This window comes from Lontra canadensis, unplaced genomic scaffold (genome assembly GCF_010015895.1).
Source record: "Lontra canadensis isolate GAN:19392208 unplaced genomic scaffold, GSC_riverotter_1.0 scaffold5, whole genome shotgun sequence".
Classification (NCBI taxonomy): Eukaryota; Metazoa; Chordata; class Mammalia; order Carnivora; family Mustelidae; genus Lontra; species Lontra canadensis.
The window spans coordinates 4,062,426-4,077,724 of NW_022630999.1; the positions used below are offsets into that span (position 1 = coordinate 4,062,426).

Here is a 15,299-nt window from a genome sequence, read left to right on the forward strand (position 1 = left end):
CTCAGTATCTCTGGAATTGATACTCTTGGTCATACCTTTCTTTTGAACTCTCTCCTTCAGCTTTTCTCATCCTCTTCTACCTCTTTTACTTTCTTGTCTTCTGCTTCATGTCTTTTCCTTTTTGCTGCCTATTGCTTCAGACTCTGTTTCATGGGAGTCTGCCTGCTCCCACACTTTTATCTCTGTTTACATTCTAATGACTCCTGATTGTGATCCTTTCACATGCCCTGTACAAGATTCTCCACCTGGCTGTCACAGAAGTATTTCAACTTTATCTTGCTCTTACATCCTTTAATATTATTTTCTGTTTTATACCACACCTTCCACAACTCTGCCTCACTGAATGAGTGGCAAGCCCCCCAGCCCTCTTCAGAGTTTTCCTTTATACCTTCCACACCCCTTGCCTTAGCCCAGGCCTTGATCATCTCTCACCTGGGCTACCCAGGACAGACCTGTTCCCTCCAAGCAGACTTGCCCACTGCCGCACGAGTGGTTTTCTAAAACACAGATGTGGTTGAATAACTTAAGTCACTCCTCTGTTTAGTGGATTCAGAGTTTCCTAGACCATAAAGCCCCTAATCCCAGTGTGTCTTACAGGATACCCTTTATAATTTTGTGATCACCAGTGCCTGTGACGGTCTCATCTTCCACTTAAGCCCACTGGGCACCTCATTCTTTTGTCAAAGCAAACTACCTGTTGTTCCTAGAATAGCTGTGCTTCTGCGAGCCACCTTATCTTTGTATTTTCTGTGCCAGCTATTAGGATCCCCTGTCCATCCACCCAGATTTCAGAAATTTCACGTGCAGAATCTCAACTCTTCCCAACATACATACCTCTGTGGAATCTTTTCCAGATCTTTCCAGTTGAGCTCCTCTTTCTTTTCTCTGGATGGTGCTTCATGAGTTTTTCTCCTCCGTTAAGTAATTTGGCTTATAAGATTATGGAGTAAATTTTATCTAATAAGAAATATTGGTATATATTTTAAATTGAAAGTCTCTTAATTCCATCTGGTCAACTTTCTCCTCTGAGTTTTCTTAGAGTGGTCTTCAGGCATGTTTACTGATGATCATTTTAGGAATTTAATGAGACTTTTAGCTATACTGATTTTAGATGAAACTAGAAGAGCGTGGGGAAATGATTTTTAATATATTTATAGAGTTGTGCAACCATAAGAACAGTCCAATTTATAACATCTTCATTACCCTAAAAAGATGTTATGTTCAGTCATTCCCTTTTCCTACCTCTACCACTAGGCAACCACTAATCTGCTTTCAGATAAATGGAGTCATGTAATATTTGACCTATGGTATCTAGCTTCTTTCATTTAGTATAATGTGTTTATAGGTTCGTCCATATTATAGTATGTAGTGGGTTGAATAGTAGGCCCCCCCTACCCGCGCCGGCCAAAGATGTTTCTATGTCAAATTACTAGAACCTGTGAACGTTACTTTGCTTGGAAAAGGGATCTTCAGAGATGTAATTATTAAGGATCTTGAGATGAGATCATCCTGGATTATTCAGGTGGGCCTTAAATCTAATGACAGGTATCCTTATGAGACAGAAAAATAGAAGACACGCAGAGGGGAAGATCATGTAAAGATAAAGGGAGAGATTGGAGCAGTGTGGTTGTGAGTGAAGAGGACCAATGCTAATAGGCCTGAGAAGCTGGAAGAGGCAAGCAAGACTTGTCCTCTAGAGCTTCCAGAAGGAGTGGACTACTGGTTTTCAAAACAGTGAAAGAATAAATTTTTGTTGTTTTAAGTCACCCTGTGTGTAATTTGTTATGGCAGTCTCAGGAATGTCAAATTAGTATGTGTCAATATTTTGTTACTTTTTGTTGGTAAGTAGTTTTCCGTTGTATTTCACATTTTACTTATCCTTTCATCAATTGATGGACATTGGGTTTCCAGTTTTTGGCTGTTAAGAATATTGCTTCTATGAACATTCATGTTAAATTTGTTGTATGGGGTATGTTTTCAGTTCTCTTGCATGGATATCTAGGAGTGGAATTGCTGAGTCCTGTGGTAAATCTATGTTCAATATTTTACAAAACTGCCAAATTGTTTTCTGAATAGGTTTTACCATTTTACACTCCTACCAGGATTCCAGTTTCTTTCCTTTCTCACCAACAATTATTATCTATCTTTTTGATTATAGCTCACTAGTGGGTATAAATTGGTATCTCATTGTGATTTTGATTTGTATTTCCTTAATGTCAAGCATCTTTTCATGTGCTTATTGGGTGTTTGTATATATTCTTTTTTAAAAATTTATTTATTTATTTATTTATTTGACAGAGAGAGAGAGAGAGAGAGAGAGAGAGAGAGAACACAAGCAGGGGCAGTGGCAGGCAGGCAGACAGAGGGAGAGGGAAAAGCAGGCTCCCTGACAAGCAAGGAGCTTGATGTGGGGTTTGATTTCAGAACCCTGGGATCATGACCTGAGCCGAAGGCAGCCACTTAACTGACTGAGCCGCCCAGGCGCCCCTGTATATATTCTTTAGTGAAATATGTATTCATGTCTTCGCCTATTTAAAAAGTTTTTCACTTTTCTCTTTATTGAATTGTAAAAGTTCTTTAAATATTCTAGATCCTTGTCCCTTGTCAGGTATATGATTTATAAATACTTTTTCCAAATCTATGACTTAGCTTCAAACCTTCTTCATAGTATCTGTTGACGCACATACGTTTTTAATGCCATCTAGCTTATCTTCTTTTTTCTTTTATTATTTGTGCTTTTGATGTAGTATCTAAGAAATCATTTTTTTTTTAAAGATTTTATTTATTTATTTGAGAGAGAGACAGTGAGAGAGAGCATGAGCGAGGAGAAGGTCAGAGAGAGAAGCAGACTCCCCGTGGAGCTGGGAGCCCGATGCGGGACTCGATCCCGGGACTCCAGGATCATGACCTGAGCCGAAGGCAGTCGTCCAACCAACTGAGCCACCCAGGCGTCCCTAAGAAATCATTTTTAATCTAATATCATGTTTTAAGAGTTTTAAATTCATGTCTGTGATCTATTTTGAACTAATTTCTGTATGATGTGAAGTAAAGGTCCACGTTCACCTTTTTGATTATGGATATCCAGTTGCCTCAGCAGCAGTTTTTGAAAAGATTTTTTCCAAAACAGTTCTTTTCCCCTGAATTGTTTTGGCATCTTTGTTGCAAATCAATTGGCCATAAATGTAAGTGTGCAAGTGGTTATTTATTGTGGCATTTATCCCTTAGTCTAACTCTAGATTTCATAAGGCCTAACTTTAAATGGTGAGTTTAAAGCATTAGCACCAAATATATTTCTTCTGAATGCAATTGTATTCTTATTGCAGTTGCTGTGTGTGTATGTGAATTATGTGTGTTTGCGAAGATTATTGTGGGTTTATATGGAAGCTAGAACATTTTTCCTATTTCTAGAATTTCAGTGCTTTCATTTTTGGGCATTTTTAAAAAGAAGGTCATTCTTGTTGACTTTGCCAAGAGAGCCAGCAAGTTTCATGCTTTTACATCACTCAAGTTGCTTGTGTAGTCTTTCGAGAAAAATTAAACCAAGATCGCTTAAGTGATTTCCATGCAAAATTAATGCTTCCCTTGACTTCTGCCAAATGCTGTGATGCATTTATGTAGTCAATGCCAGAAAGTTCAGAACTTGTATCTGGAAAGAACTAAAAAATTTAAGACAGAACGCATTTGTGCCTGGGGCAATGTAATGACCCCACCGGTGTCTTTTTCTTTTCTCCTGGGGGTTTTCATTGTATGTCTAGAAAGGCCCAGGCAGGTCCTTCTTCTATTTTGAAATCTTTTTTATGAAGCACAGTTTTAATTTTACAAGACCAGATCTCACTCCAAGTTTCAAAATATGTGTTCTTCAGCAAAAATGTTTAGACAGATACCTAATGGCCTAGCACTTTAGCATCCATCTTTTTTTTTTTAAGGCATAGATTCAGAGAATCAGAGCCATAAAACCACAGTGTAATTAGTTACTATCAGATGCTGTGTAAATTATGTTTCACACTTCTATCTGCTAGGTTAACTGCTTTTTTTTCCCCTTTCTGCTCAACCTGTTAATATACCACTGAAACAAATGGAACATACTTAGTTTTAGTTTTATTAGCTGTAATATTTTATTTATAGTCTAAGAGGAAGAGCAGAAAGGAACTGATATTTATTGAGTGCCTACTGTGTTCCAAGTACTGTCCCAGACACATTTACATCCCTGATCTCATTTAAGTCCCTTATTGTTGGTATTATTATCCCAGTTTTTAGTGATGAAGAACTTGAAATGAGCCAGATAATGATAATGATATTTTATACTTGTGTGGGGCCTTTTATATCAAATTTTAAAGTAGTATCTAACTTTTGGAGATGTTCAGTTATTAAAAAAAGAGAAATCATCATAGTTTATCTCTACTGTTGTCAAGCCAAGGGTAGAAAGAAGAGACACATGAGGTATTTCTCAACTATGGGAAGCATAGTGAATGGAGATAAGATACAAGTAAGCTATACAGAATACATTCAGTAGGGAATGAGGTTTTATAATTCTCAGGTATAAATGGTGCTGGAACAATTGGGATATCTATCTATCTATCTATATCTATTTATCTATCTATTTATATATGTAAATGAACTTCAGCTTTGTACCAGATATAAAAACTAATCTAGATAGATCATAGACCCGGTTGTAAAACTTTGAAGTATAAAATTTCTAGAAGAAGGGGCACCTGGGTGGCTCATTCTCTTAAGCCTCCAACTCTTGGTTTCCATTCAGGTCATGATCCCTGGGTCTTGGGATCGAGTCCCACGTTGGGCTCTCTGCTCAGCCTGCTTCACCCTTTCCTTCTGTTTGCTGCTCCCCTGCTTGTGTTCTATTTCTCTATAAATAAATAAAATCTCTTAAAAAATAAATATTAAGCAACGCATGTATTGCATGGAGCACTGGGTGTTATACGCAAACAATGAATCTTGGAACACTACATCAAAAACTAATGACATACTATACGGTGACATAATGTAATAAAAATAAATAAATAAACAAGTAAATAAAATTTCTAGAAGAAAACAGGAGAATTTCTATGACCTTGGATAAGCGAAGTTTTCTTTAATATGTTATTATAAAATTTGATAAAAAGGACTTTATCAAAATCTAAAACATCTGCTATTTGAAAGACTATTTAAAAAATTGGGGCACCTGGGTGGCTCAGTCGTTAAGCTTCTGCCTTCAGCTCAGGTTGTGATCTCAGGGTTCTGGGATTGAGCCTGACATCAGGCTCTCTGCTCAGTGGGGAGTCTGCTTCTCCCTCTGCCCCTCCTCCTGCTCATGCTCTCTCTCCTTCTCTCTCTCTAATAAATAAGTAAAGTCTTAAAAAAATTAAAAAGGCAAGCCATAGACTTGGAAAATATTTGCTAAACACGTATCTGGTGAAGAACTTGTATATATAATATATAAAGGACTCTCAAAATACAATAATAAGGAAATAAACAACAAAAGTTTTCAATGGGCAAAAAATTTGAAAACACACATCACCAGAGAAATGGATTGACGCCCAACGTTATTAATCATAAAGGAAATGTAAATTAAAATCAAAACACCAAAACCTACCTATTAGAATGACTTTAAAAAAAACCCCAATTGATCATATTTTTGGGGAGGTAGTTAGAACTCTCATATACTGCTAGTGGAAATGCAAAATGAAATAGCTACTTTGGAAAAGTTTCGCAGTTTCTTATACAGTTAAACATTTACTTCCCATATGATCAGTAATCCCCTTTCTAGGTATTTAACCAAGAGAGATGAAAGAAACATATTTCAAGAGATATGAAAACTTATTTTCATTAAAACAAACAAACAATAAAAAACTATACATGAATGTTTATAGTGGATTTATTCATAATCACCTCAAACTGGAAACAACCCAATAACCATTATTTGGTGAGTGGATAAACAAAATGTAGTATATCCATATGTGGAATGTTACTCATTAGCAAAAAGGAATGGACTAATGAGACATTATAAAACTCAAATACATTATGCTGAATTAAAGAAGCCAGATGCAGAAGCTACATGCAGTATTATTCCCATTATGCAATAGTGGAAAAGTCATAACTCTAGGGATACAAAACAGGTCAATAGTTGCCAGGGGTTAAAGCTGGGAAGGAGAGGGGTAGTTTACAAAGAGGCAATACAAAGAAAACTTTTTGGAGTGATATAACTATGCATTTCTCAAAACTCACAGAACTGTACATTTAAACAGATGAGTTTCATTGTATGTTATTCCCCAGTAAACTTTCCTTCCTTCCTTCCTTCTTTCCTGCCTTCCTTCCTCTCTCCCTCCTTCTTTCCCTCCCTTCCTTCCTCTCTTTCTCTCCCTGCTCTTTTTCTTTCTATTTATCTGTCATCTATCTATCACTCAGTAAGAGAAGTCTAGAGATAGATACTCCAGAGTTGGTTTACGGCTCTAGTGTCAGAGTATCTCATAACTCTGAAATTAAATCTTCTGGCTCCCCACTATGTTGCTTTAAATCCTGGAATTCCATGGTGTCTTTCCATTGTCTCTGTGTGTACTGTTTCTAAATTCTTACTTGAACTTACATTTTGCTAACCAATAGTTCCTAAAATGCAGTCAGTGCAATCTTACGTCAGGCATGGGTTTGACAGCTCTTAAAACTAGGGTTTGGTAATGTTAAGCAATTGATTAAGTTCTCAAACAAAGCTTAGGTGGAAGATAAGCAGAAGTTATTTTAAAAATCCCCAAACCCTCATTTGGAAAAAATCATAAATACTTGCTGAGAAATCTATCTGAAATCTATACATTTAAAAATCAATTTTATTTTGTGTATGTTGGTTATACCTCAATTAAGTTGATTTTTAAAATGCTTAGATAGGCAGTGAATTTCTTTTATTCTTTGACAAACATTTGTTGAAGACCCAGTAGGTATTGTCTTCCTGTTATGTTTAAGAGATGGTGCAGACTCTAGGCATACAAAGATAAGAGAGAAAGAGAGCCCTTGCTCTTAAGTAGGTCTTTTTGTAGGAGTAGATGTTAATATGTGTAATTACAACTTATGTGATTGGTGTTATAATGTGGGAGTTAGAAGGTAATATGGGGACTAATTTTGTTCTTTTTCAAAATTGTATAGACAGTTCAAGTTGTTTGCATTTTCATATAGGTTTTAGAATTACCTTACCCAGTTTCTATCAAAAAAACCCCCCAAAACGAAAAACAACCCCTGCTGGATCTTGGATTGAAATTGTGTTAAATCTAAAGATTAATTAGGAGAGAACTGTAATCTTAACAGTATTGACTCTTCCAACTCATGAATACAGTGTATCTTCTCATATACTTAGGTCTTTTTTCATTTCTCTCAGAAATATTTTATGGTTTTCAGTGTACAGATACTATACATCTTTTGAGATTCCATGTTTACTCATACCATTATTTTTTTTAAGATTTTATTTATTTATTTGACAGAGATCACAAGTAGGCAGAGAGGCAGGCAGAGAGAGAGAGAGAGAGAGAGAGAGGAGGAAGCAGGCTCCCTGCTGAGCAGAGAGCCCAATGCGGGGCTCGATCCCAAGACCCTGGAATCATGACCTGAGCTGAAGGCAGAGGCTTTAACCCACTGAGCCACCCAGGCGCCCCGACTCATACCATTATTAATGGTATTATTTTCATAATTTCAACATTCAATTGTTGCTAGTCTATGGAAATAAAATTATTTACCTTGTATCCTGTGACCTCACTAAATTCGCTATTAGTTTTAGTAGCATTTTTGTAGATTCTTGGGTAGATGGTCTCTCCTTTTTTAAAGATTTTATTTATTTATTTATTTATTTATTTATTTATTTGAGAGAGCTGGGGGAGGAGAAGACAGAGGGGGCAAGAATCTCAAGCAGACTCTGCAATGAGTGCAGAGCCCAACATGAGGCTCATCCCACTGCCCTGAGATCATGACCTGAGCTGAAACCAAGAGTCAGATGCCCAACTGACTGAGTCACCCAGGCACCCCAGACATGTCGTCTCTTAATAAAGACGGTTTTATTTTTTCTTCTGGTCTGTAAGTTTTGAATTTTATTCGCCTTATTGCACTGGATGGCTACTCCATTATAAAGACATGGTGAGAGTTTGATATCATTGCTTTGTTCTTAACCATAAGAGGAAAGCGTTCAGCCTTTCTTCATGAACAAGTATATTACTTGTAAGTTTTTCATAGATGTCCTCAGTCAGGCTGAGGAAGTTCCATCCTATTCCTAGTATGTGGAGAGTTCTTATCATGAGTCAATGTTGGATTTTTTTTAAATGTTTATTTTGCATGGATTGAGATGATCATATATCTTCTATTTTCTGTTGATGTGATGTATTAATTTTCATTCCTTTCAGTTCTTTCATTCCTGTTTTTTTTTTTAAATGATTTTATTTATTTATTTGACAGACAGAGATCACAAGTAGGCAGAGAGGCAGGCAGAAAGGAGGAAGCAGGCTCCCTGCTGAGCAGAGGCCCGATGTGGGGCTCGATCCCAGAACCCTGGGATCATGACCTGAGCCGAAGGCAGAGGCTTTAATTCACTGAGCCACCCAGGTGCCCCTCATTCCTAGTTTAAATACTCTCAGTCATAGTGTATTATTATATTTATACACTGCTAGTTTGAACAATTTACTGATATTTTGTTAAGGACTTATGTTTCTGTGTTTATTAGGATATAGAACCATAGTTTTCTTTTCTTGTAGTGACTTTGGTTTTGGCATCAGGGTAGAGCTGGCCTTATACAATGAGGAGTGCCGGCAAGTGTTTCCTCTTCTATTTTCTGGAAGAGTTTGTATGGAGTTGGTATTATTTCTTTCTTAAATGTTTGGTAGAATTCAACAATGAAGCTATCTAGATTTTTCTTAATGGGAAGATTTTTAACTATATATTCAGGCTTTTAATCATGTAAGAATATTCCAGTTATTTATTTCTTATTGAGTGAACTTTGGTAGTTAGTGTCTTTTAAGGACATTTCTCCATTTCACCTAAATTATCAAATTTAGGTGAAATTCATTCATGGAATTCCCTTATTCTTTTAATGTTGTTACGCTTTATGGTGATGTCATCCTGTCGTCCATTTCAAATATTGATATTTGATATTGTCTCCATTTTTTGCTTTTTTTCGTCAGACCAGTTAGAGGTTTATTAATTTTGTTGATCTTCTTAAGGAACCAGCTTTTGGTTTCTCTGTTGTTTTTCTGTTTTCTATTTTATTCATTTGTATTCTCATTTTTATTATCTCCTTCCTTTTACCTGCTTTAGATAGAATTTTCTCTCTTTTTTTCTAGTTTCTTTTAAAAAACATTTTATGTATTTATTTGAGAGTGAGAGAGAGAGCTTGCACAAGTTGGGGAAGTGGCAGAGTGAGAGGTGAGAAAGAGAATCTAAAGTAGGCTCCATGCCCTGTGCAGAGCAGGGCATGATCCCATGACCCTGAGATCATGACCTGAGGGGAAATCAAGAGTCAGACACTAATTGACTGAGCCACCCAGGTGCCCCTCTTTTTTCTAGTTCCTTAAGGTTGAATCTTAGGTTTTTGATTCCAGCCTTTTTTTTTTTCTATTATATATAATTCATGCTGTATTTTCCTTCTGTTTTTTTTGTTGTTGTTGTTGTTTGTTTGTTTTAGCTGAATACCATAAATTTTGGTATATATTTTAATATTTATTGTATTCAGAGTTTTTTCTGCTATCCTTTGTGATTTTTTTTTTGGACCCATGGATTATTTAGAATTCTATTTCTTAATTTCTTAATGTTTTAGAAAAGATACATTTTCAGATACATTTCTGTTATTGATTGCTTAATTTTACTTTTTGACAGTGTACATGCTTTGATTTTGGTCATTTTTAGTGTGTTAATATTTGCTTTATGACCCAGAGTATGTTCAGTGTGTACTTGAAAAGAAGGCACATTCAGTTATAGTTGGGTGAAGTGTTAAATAAATGTCAATTAGCTCAATTGTTTGGCATTGTTTTTGAGGTCTTCTGTATCCTTACTAATTTTGGAGGTGGGCAGGGTGGGGTATACCTGTTCTATCAGTCACTGAGAGAAGAGTGTTGAAGTATACAAATATAAATATGGGTTTGCTTTATTTAATTTTATTTCTATTAAGTTTGCTTTCCTATTTCGAACCTCTCTTATTAGTGGCATATGCATTTAGGATTGTTATGTCTTCTTGATTGATGGGCTCTTTAGCATTATGTAAGTTTGCTCTTTGTCTCTAGATTTATTCCTTGTTCTGAAGTCCACTTTGTAGACATTAATATGGTTGGTTACTCCAGCTTTCTTTTGATTATGTTCACCTGGCATATTTTCCCCCCATCTTTTTACTGTTACCCCATCTAAGTCTTTATATTTAAACATTTGTGTATATTTTAAAAATTTTTTTATTTTATTTTGTTTTTATTTTTTTTTAATTAATTTATTTTAGAGAGAGGGAAAGTATGCACGCACATGAGCTGGGGATAGGGGTAGAGGTGGAGGGAGAGGGACAAGCAAGCTCCGCACTGAGCATGGAGCCCATCATGGGACTCGATCCCAGGACCCTGAAATCATGACCTGAGTGGAAACCAAGAGTTGGATGCTTAACTGACTGAGCCACCCAGGTGCCCCCATTTTTGTGTAATCAGCTGGGTCTTGCTTTTACGTAATCCAGTCTGACAATTTTTGCCTTTTAATTAGCGTTTTTAGATGATTTCTAATTAATGTAATGATTTATGAGACTGGATTAAACCTACCATTGTGCTCTTTGGTTTATGTTTATCCCATAGTTCTTCTTTATTATCCCTTCCTGTTTTTATTTCATTTCCATCAGAATCTCTCTTCAAATAATATTCCACCATTTCCAGTATAGTATAAAACTATACTTCCGTGTCTTCCTCCTAACCTTTGTGCTATTGTTGACATACATTTTACTTGAACATATGCTATAAATCTTATAATACATTGTTTTACTTCAGCCATTTATCTTTCAAAGAGATTTAAACATTTTTTTTAAATGTCTCTTAAATTTATCTTCATTTTTACCATTTCTGGCAATCTTCATTTCTTTGTGTAGATTCAGATTTCCATTTGCATCGTATTTGTTCTTCTTAAAGAACTTCCTTTAACATTTCTTTTAGTACATGTCTGAAGGAAATGAATTATCTCAGCTTTCATTCATCTGAGAAAGTATTTACCTTATTTTTGAAATATATTTTTGCTGCCTATAGAATATTAGATTGACTTTTTTTTTTTTCTTTTCTTTTAGAACTTTAGAGATGTTGTTCCATAGTGCTTTGGCTTGGATAGTTTCTGCCAAGAATTTGCTGAACTCATCTTTGGTTTTCTGTATTTTATGGTTCCCCTTTCCCCCACCCTGGGTCATAAGGATCTTGTTTTAGCTTTCCTTAGTGGCAGTGTTCCTTTGCCTGTGATGTGAGCAGGCGGGTACTCTGTATTTCCCCCAGTCCTAGCCTGCTGTTTTTTGTTACTTGTTGAAAGCTCAGGGGCAGACAATTTTGTTTCTGCTTCTCCCCCAGAGGCATGAAATCTTTGCCTGTGCCCTAGAGGGGGACATCATTCTTTCGTGACTTATTTTTTCAGTGTGTTTTCTGGTGTGTATTATATAACAGTGCATTAACACGTGTAACTAATTTAGAAATTAATGTGTGTATATAGGAGGTGTATATTCAACAGTTTTACTGATCGAAGTGTATAGTCAGAGTTGTTTGGAGGCCAGTGTTATAGAGGGTCAGAACCTACAACACTGATAGATTTGAAGTAGAATTTGCTACTTGCTGTTTGATTTGAAGACAACATGATTCAGATGGTTCACTTTATTCCAGTGAGTAACTTCATTTATAAGTGGAGAGTGTTTTACAGTACACATTTTATTTTAAAAATAATTATTAGATTTATATGCTTAAGAGGTGAAGCAGTTTTTATAAGCTCTTCTGAATTTTAAACTCCTTTCTTTTATGTAAATGAAAATCTCTTTTTATTGTTTTTAGGACTGTGAGGACATGGGAAGTTGAAAATCCAAGGAAGCAAAGAAGTGTGTTTAAACCACGGACGATGCAGGGTAAAAAAGTAATTCCCACCACGTGCACATATAGTAGAGATGGAAACCTCATAGCAGCTGCCTGCCAGAATGGAAGCATACAGATCTGGGACCGAAATTTGACTGTAAGTCTAGGACATTCAAGTCCACTTTTCTTAGAAGAAAACCACCTTATAAAGACAAACATCATGTTAAAATATTATGAAGGTCAGTTTCCTGAGTTTAGCCCTAATTTAAACTTCAGTGTTAGTTGATAAAACATTGGGACGTTTGCAGTAAACAGCATTTCAGCAAACGTTCCAACTCAGTATTTTCCAATGTGTATGAGATTTTGTTTTTAAAATAGAGTAGATCTTTTAGTATAAAATTTAAAAAGCATAGTGCAGTTTTATTATTTGGTGTCTCAGTGTACTTGATTTTGAAAGCGAAGGATTTGATAGTAGTGTAAAACAAGACTAAGCAGAATACTAGAAAATACCCTTTAAAAGATTTAAGAAAACCATATGTATAGGATGGTCCATCAGTTGTTTTGCAATTATTTTTGTAGTAATTTAAATAATATTTTGTTTTGACATTCCATGACATTCCATTTGAATATTCGGGTTTCAGATTTCCTTTTACAGTTTTAGATCATTATTAGAATAAATAAATTTTTGAATTGGAAGGGATCACAGAATTCTATGTAAACAATTCTGTGAAATAATGAATATGAAAGTCTTTGGATTCTGGGAATTCAATAAACTTTAGAAAGGGTTTTGTTCTATGTAGAGATGGTACAACAAGATTTTTTGATAAGTGGAATGATTCTATTTTACCAATGTTAAAATGAAAATCTACACTAATGTTGTAATAGTATTTGGTTATCTTTATTTTAATTAAAGATCCTGATAAAATGATTAATTTAGTAATTTGTTAGAATTTATTGGGGTGCCTGGGTGGCTCAGTGGGTTAAAACCCCTCTGCCTTTGGCTCTGGTCATGGTCCCAGGGTCGTGGGGTCGAGCCCTGCATTAGGCTCTCTGCTCAGCGGGGAGCCTGCTTCCCCCTCTCTCTCTGCCTGCCTCTCTGCCTGCTTGTGATCTCTGTCTGTCAAATAAATAAATAAAATCTTTAAAAAAAAAGAATTTATTAAGTAACTCTACTACATGATAGGCACTATTGTAGACACTGGGAATACTGCAGATTATAAAAAACTCCTGCCCTTTGGAGTTTATATTCTAGTTCTAGTTTAAAAATTATAAAAATAGTCTTTCAAATAAAATTGCCCATCATACATTTACGTTTTGAAAGACACCCTAGGAGACATTGTTGTCTTTTAGGCAGATGGGTTAAAATCATTTGTCTTAGAGTGAGGTAAAAAGTAATGATAGGGAAAAAAGAATCCATGTTGATAATGCTGGAAATATCTTTGGCATTTTCTGTTTGTCAGATCTTTTTATTTCTGTTTTCATCTCCATTGTAAACCCTATAAAGCTTCATAACAGCACAGAGATCTTAAAAATCCTTTGAATTGTAAACTGAGTTTTAACCAAGCAATAAATTTTTTAGTAACTGGCTTTCATCGTCTCTGGGTGCTGTTGGATTAAACATAAAAATTCTAAGACATGAAGTTTTCTTGTGTAGCTTTAATAGTGGTGTCTTAGTATGTGCATATTTGTGTGCCTTTCTCTTAGAACCCATATATTCTTATAAAGTTGAGTATAGTTTTTAAAGATTAGCTTTGAATATCTCCTAAGATAATGAGTATCTTCTATTTCCATTTTTGTAAAAAATAAAGCTTTTTAAATGTTAATTTACTCCCCGCCATCTTTTAAGCTATTTTTCCTAATTATAGTCTTTGTTCTGTTTTCTTAGAATTTAGTAGTACGTGAAGTTATAGCGTATTATATAACATCCTGTTTATTTTTATTCACATTTTTACATTTGCATGTACATCTGTCACCTAAAGACAAATCAAATGGAGAAGAAAAACTTGCTAGCAGGAAATACAGCTGGATTTAAGGACAGAATTTTACCAAATTTCTTATTATTACTTCAGCAATAATAAATTATCTGCAGGGAAACACTAAAGCTGAGATTAAAAACAAAATAAAACAAAACAAAACCTAATAGCAGTCGTTTTTCTGTGTAGTAGCCGGAGAATTAGATGGTAAATAGTGATTAATACATGTGTGTGTTTTGTGACAAGTAAAACTATCATAATTGCCCTACTTAATCATAGAATTCTCATTAGAGAATTTAGCAAATTAAATGAAATATTTCTTTTTTAGAAGTAAGGTGTCTATTAGTGTTAAATTCCTGTGTTATCAAGACCTACCTCTGCTCTAGAATTACGTTGGCCAGTATTGTCGCCACTAGCCACATTTGACTGTTTCAATTTAAATAAATTAAAATTTGCAATTTCAGTTCCTTAGTCACGTGGCACTTTTCAAGTACCAAGTAGCCACATGTGTCTAGTTATGTGCTACTTACTGAACAGCACAGATCAAGAACATTCCCGTCACTGCAGAGAGTTCTGTTGGAAAGTGCTGCTTAAGAGGAGTGTTTGTTTGCCCAACATCCCTTTCAGAAGTCATGAATGATGGCCCGTCTGTCCGTTTGAGGGAAGAGCTTTTCAGAGGAGCTTCTACAGGTCTGCAGTGCCTCCTTGGTCCCTCAGCCCCCATTCACCAGCGTACATCTGAGCAGTGGCAAGAAAGCCAGTGTGTGGTTGGAGTAAGGTGAGGGAGGTGCGGAGCAGTGGGAGGTGACATGGGGAGGTAACAGCGTGCGCTCTCAGGTTCCATGTGTGCAGAGGCCAGCTCAGCCCGCACCGTGCTCCTCCTATGTGCTCGCGTGGCTTTTCCCCCTCACCTCTTTGAGTCCTTTGCTCACATTTTCTCTTCTCGGCAAGGTCTCCCTGACTCCACCCTACAAAAAATTGCAGCCTTCTCCCTACCAGTGGCACTCTTCTATCCCCTCTTATTTTCTTCTGTCATGCTGATCAGCATCTTACATACTCCACTGTATATCTTCCATACTTGTTTATTGGCTGTTTGCCTCCAGTAGGATATTGGCTCCATAGAGAAAGGATTATTGTCTATTTCACTCCCTGTTGGATTCCCAGAGCAAAGAACAGTACCTAATATACAGTAGATCTTCAACAATGGTTTGTTGAATGAAGGAATGAATGAATGTATTCTGCAAGGGTAGCAAAATAAGGTTGTCAGTTTGTTTCTGGGAAGACATTTAAAAATAGCAATATA

At 35.9% G+C, this 15,299-nt stretch overlaps 1 protein-coding gene across 1 annotated transcript in view; it reads left to right on the forward strand.

The window, feature by feature from the left end:
• The window catches only part of WDR70 (WD repeat domain 70), a 294,218-nt gene that overhangs the window by 175,294 nt on the left and 103,625 nt on the right, over nucleotides 1-15,299 (forward strand). Inside the window, exon 10 of the mRNA XM_032851351.1 lies at nucleotides 12,006-12,180. Within this exon, the coding sequence (XP_032707242.1) occupies nucleotides 12,006-12,180 (175 nt within the window). The remainder of the gene's footprint in view (nucleotides 1-12,005; nucleotides 12,181-15,299) is intronic.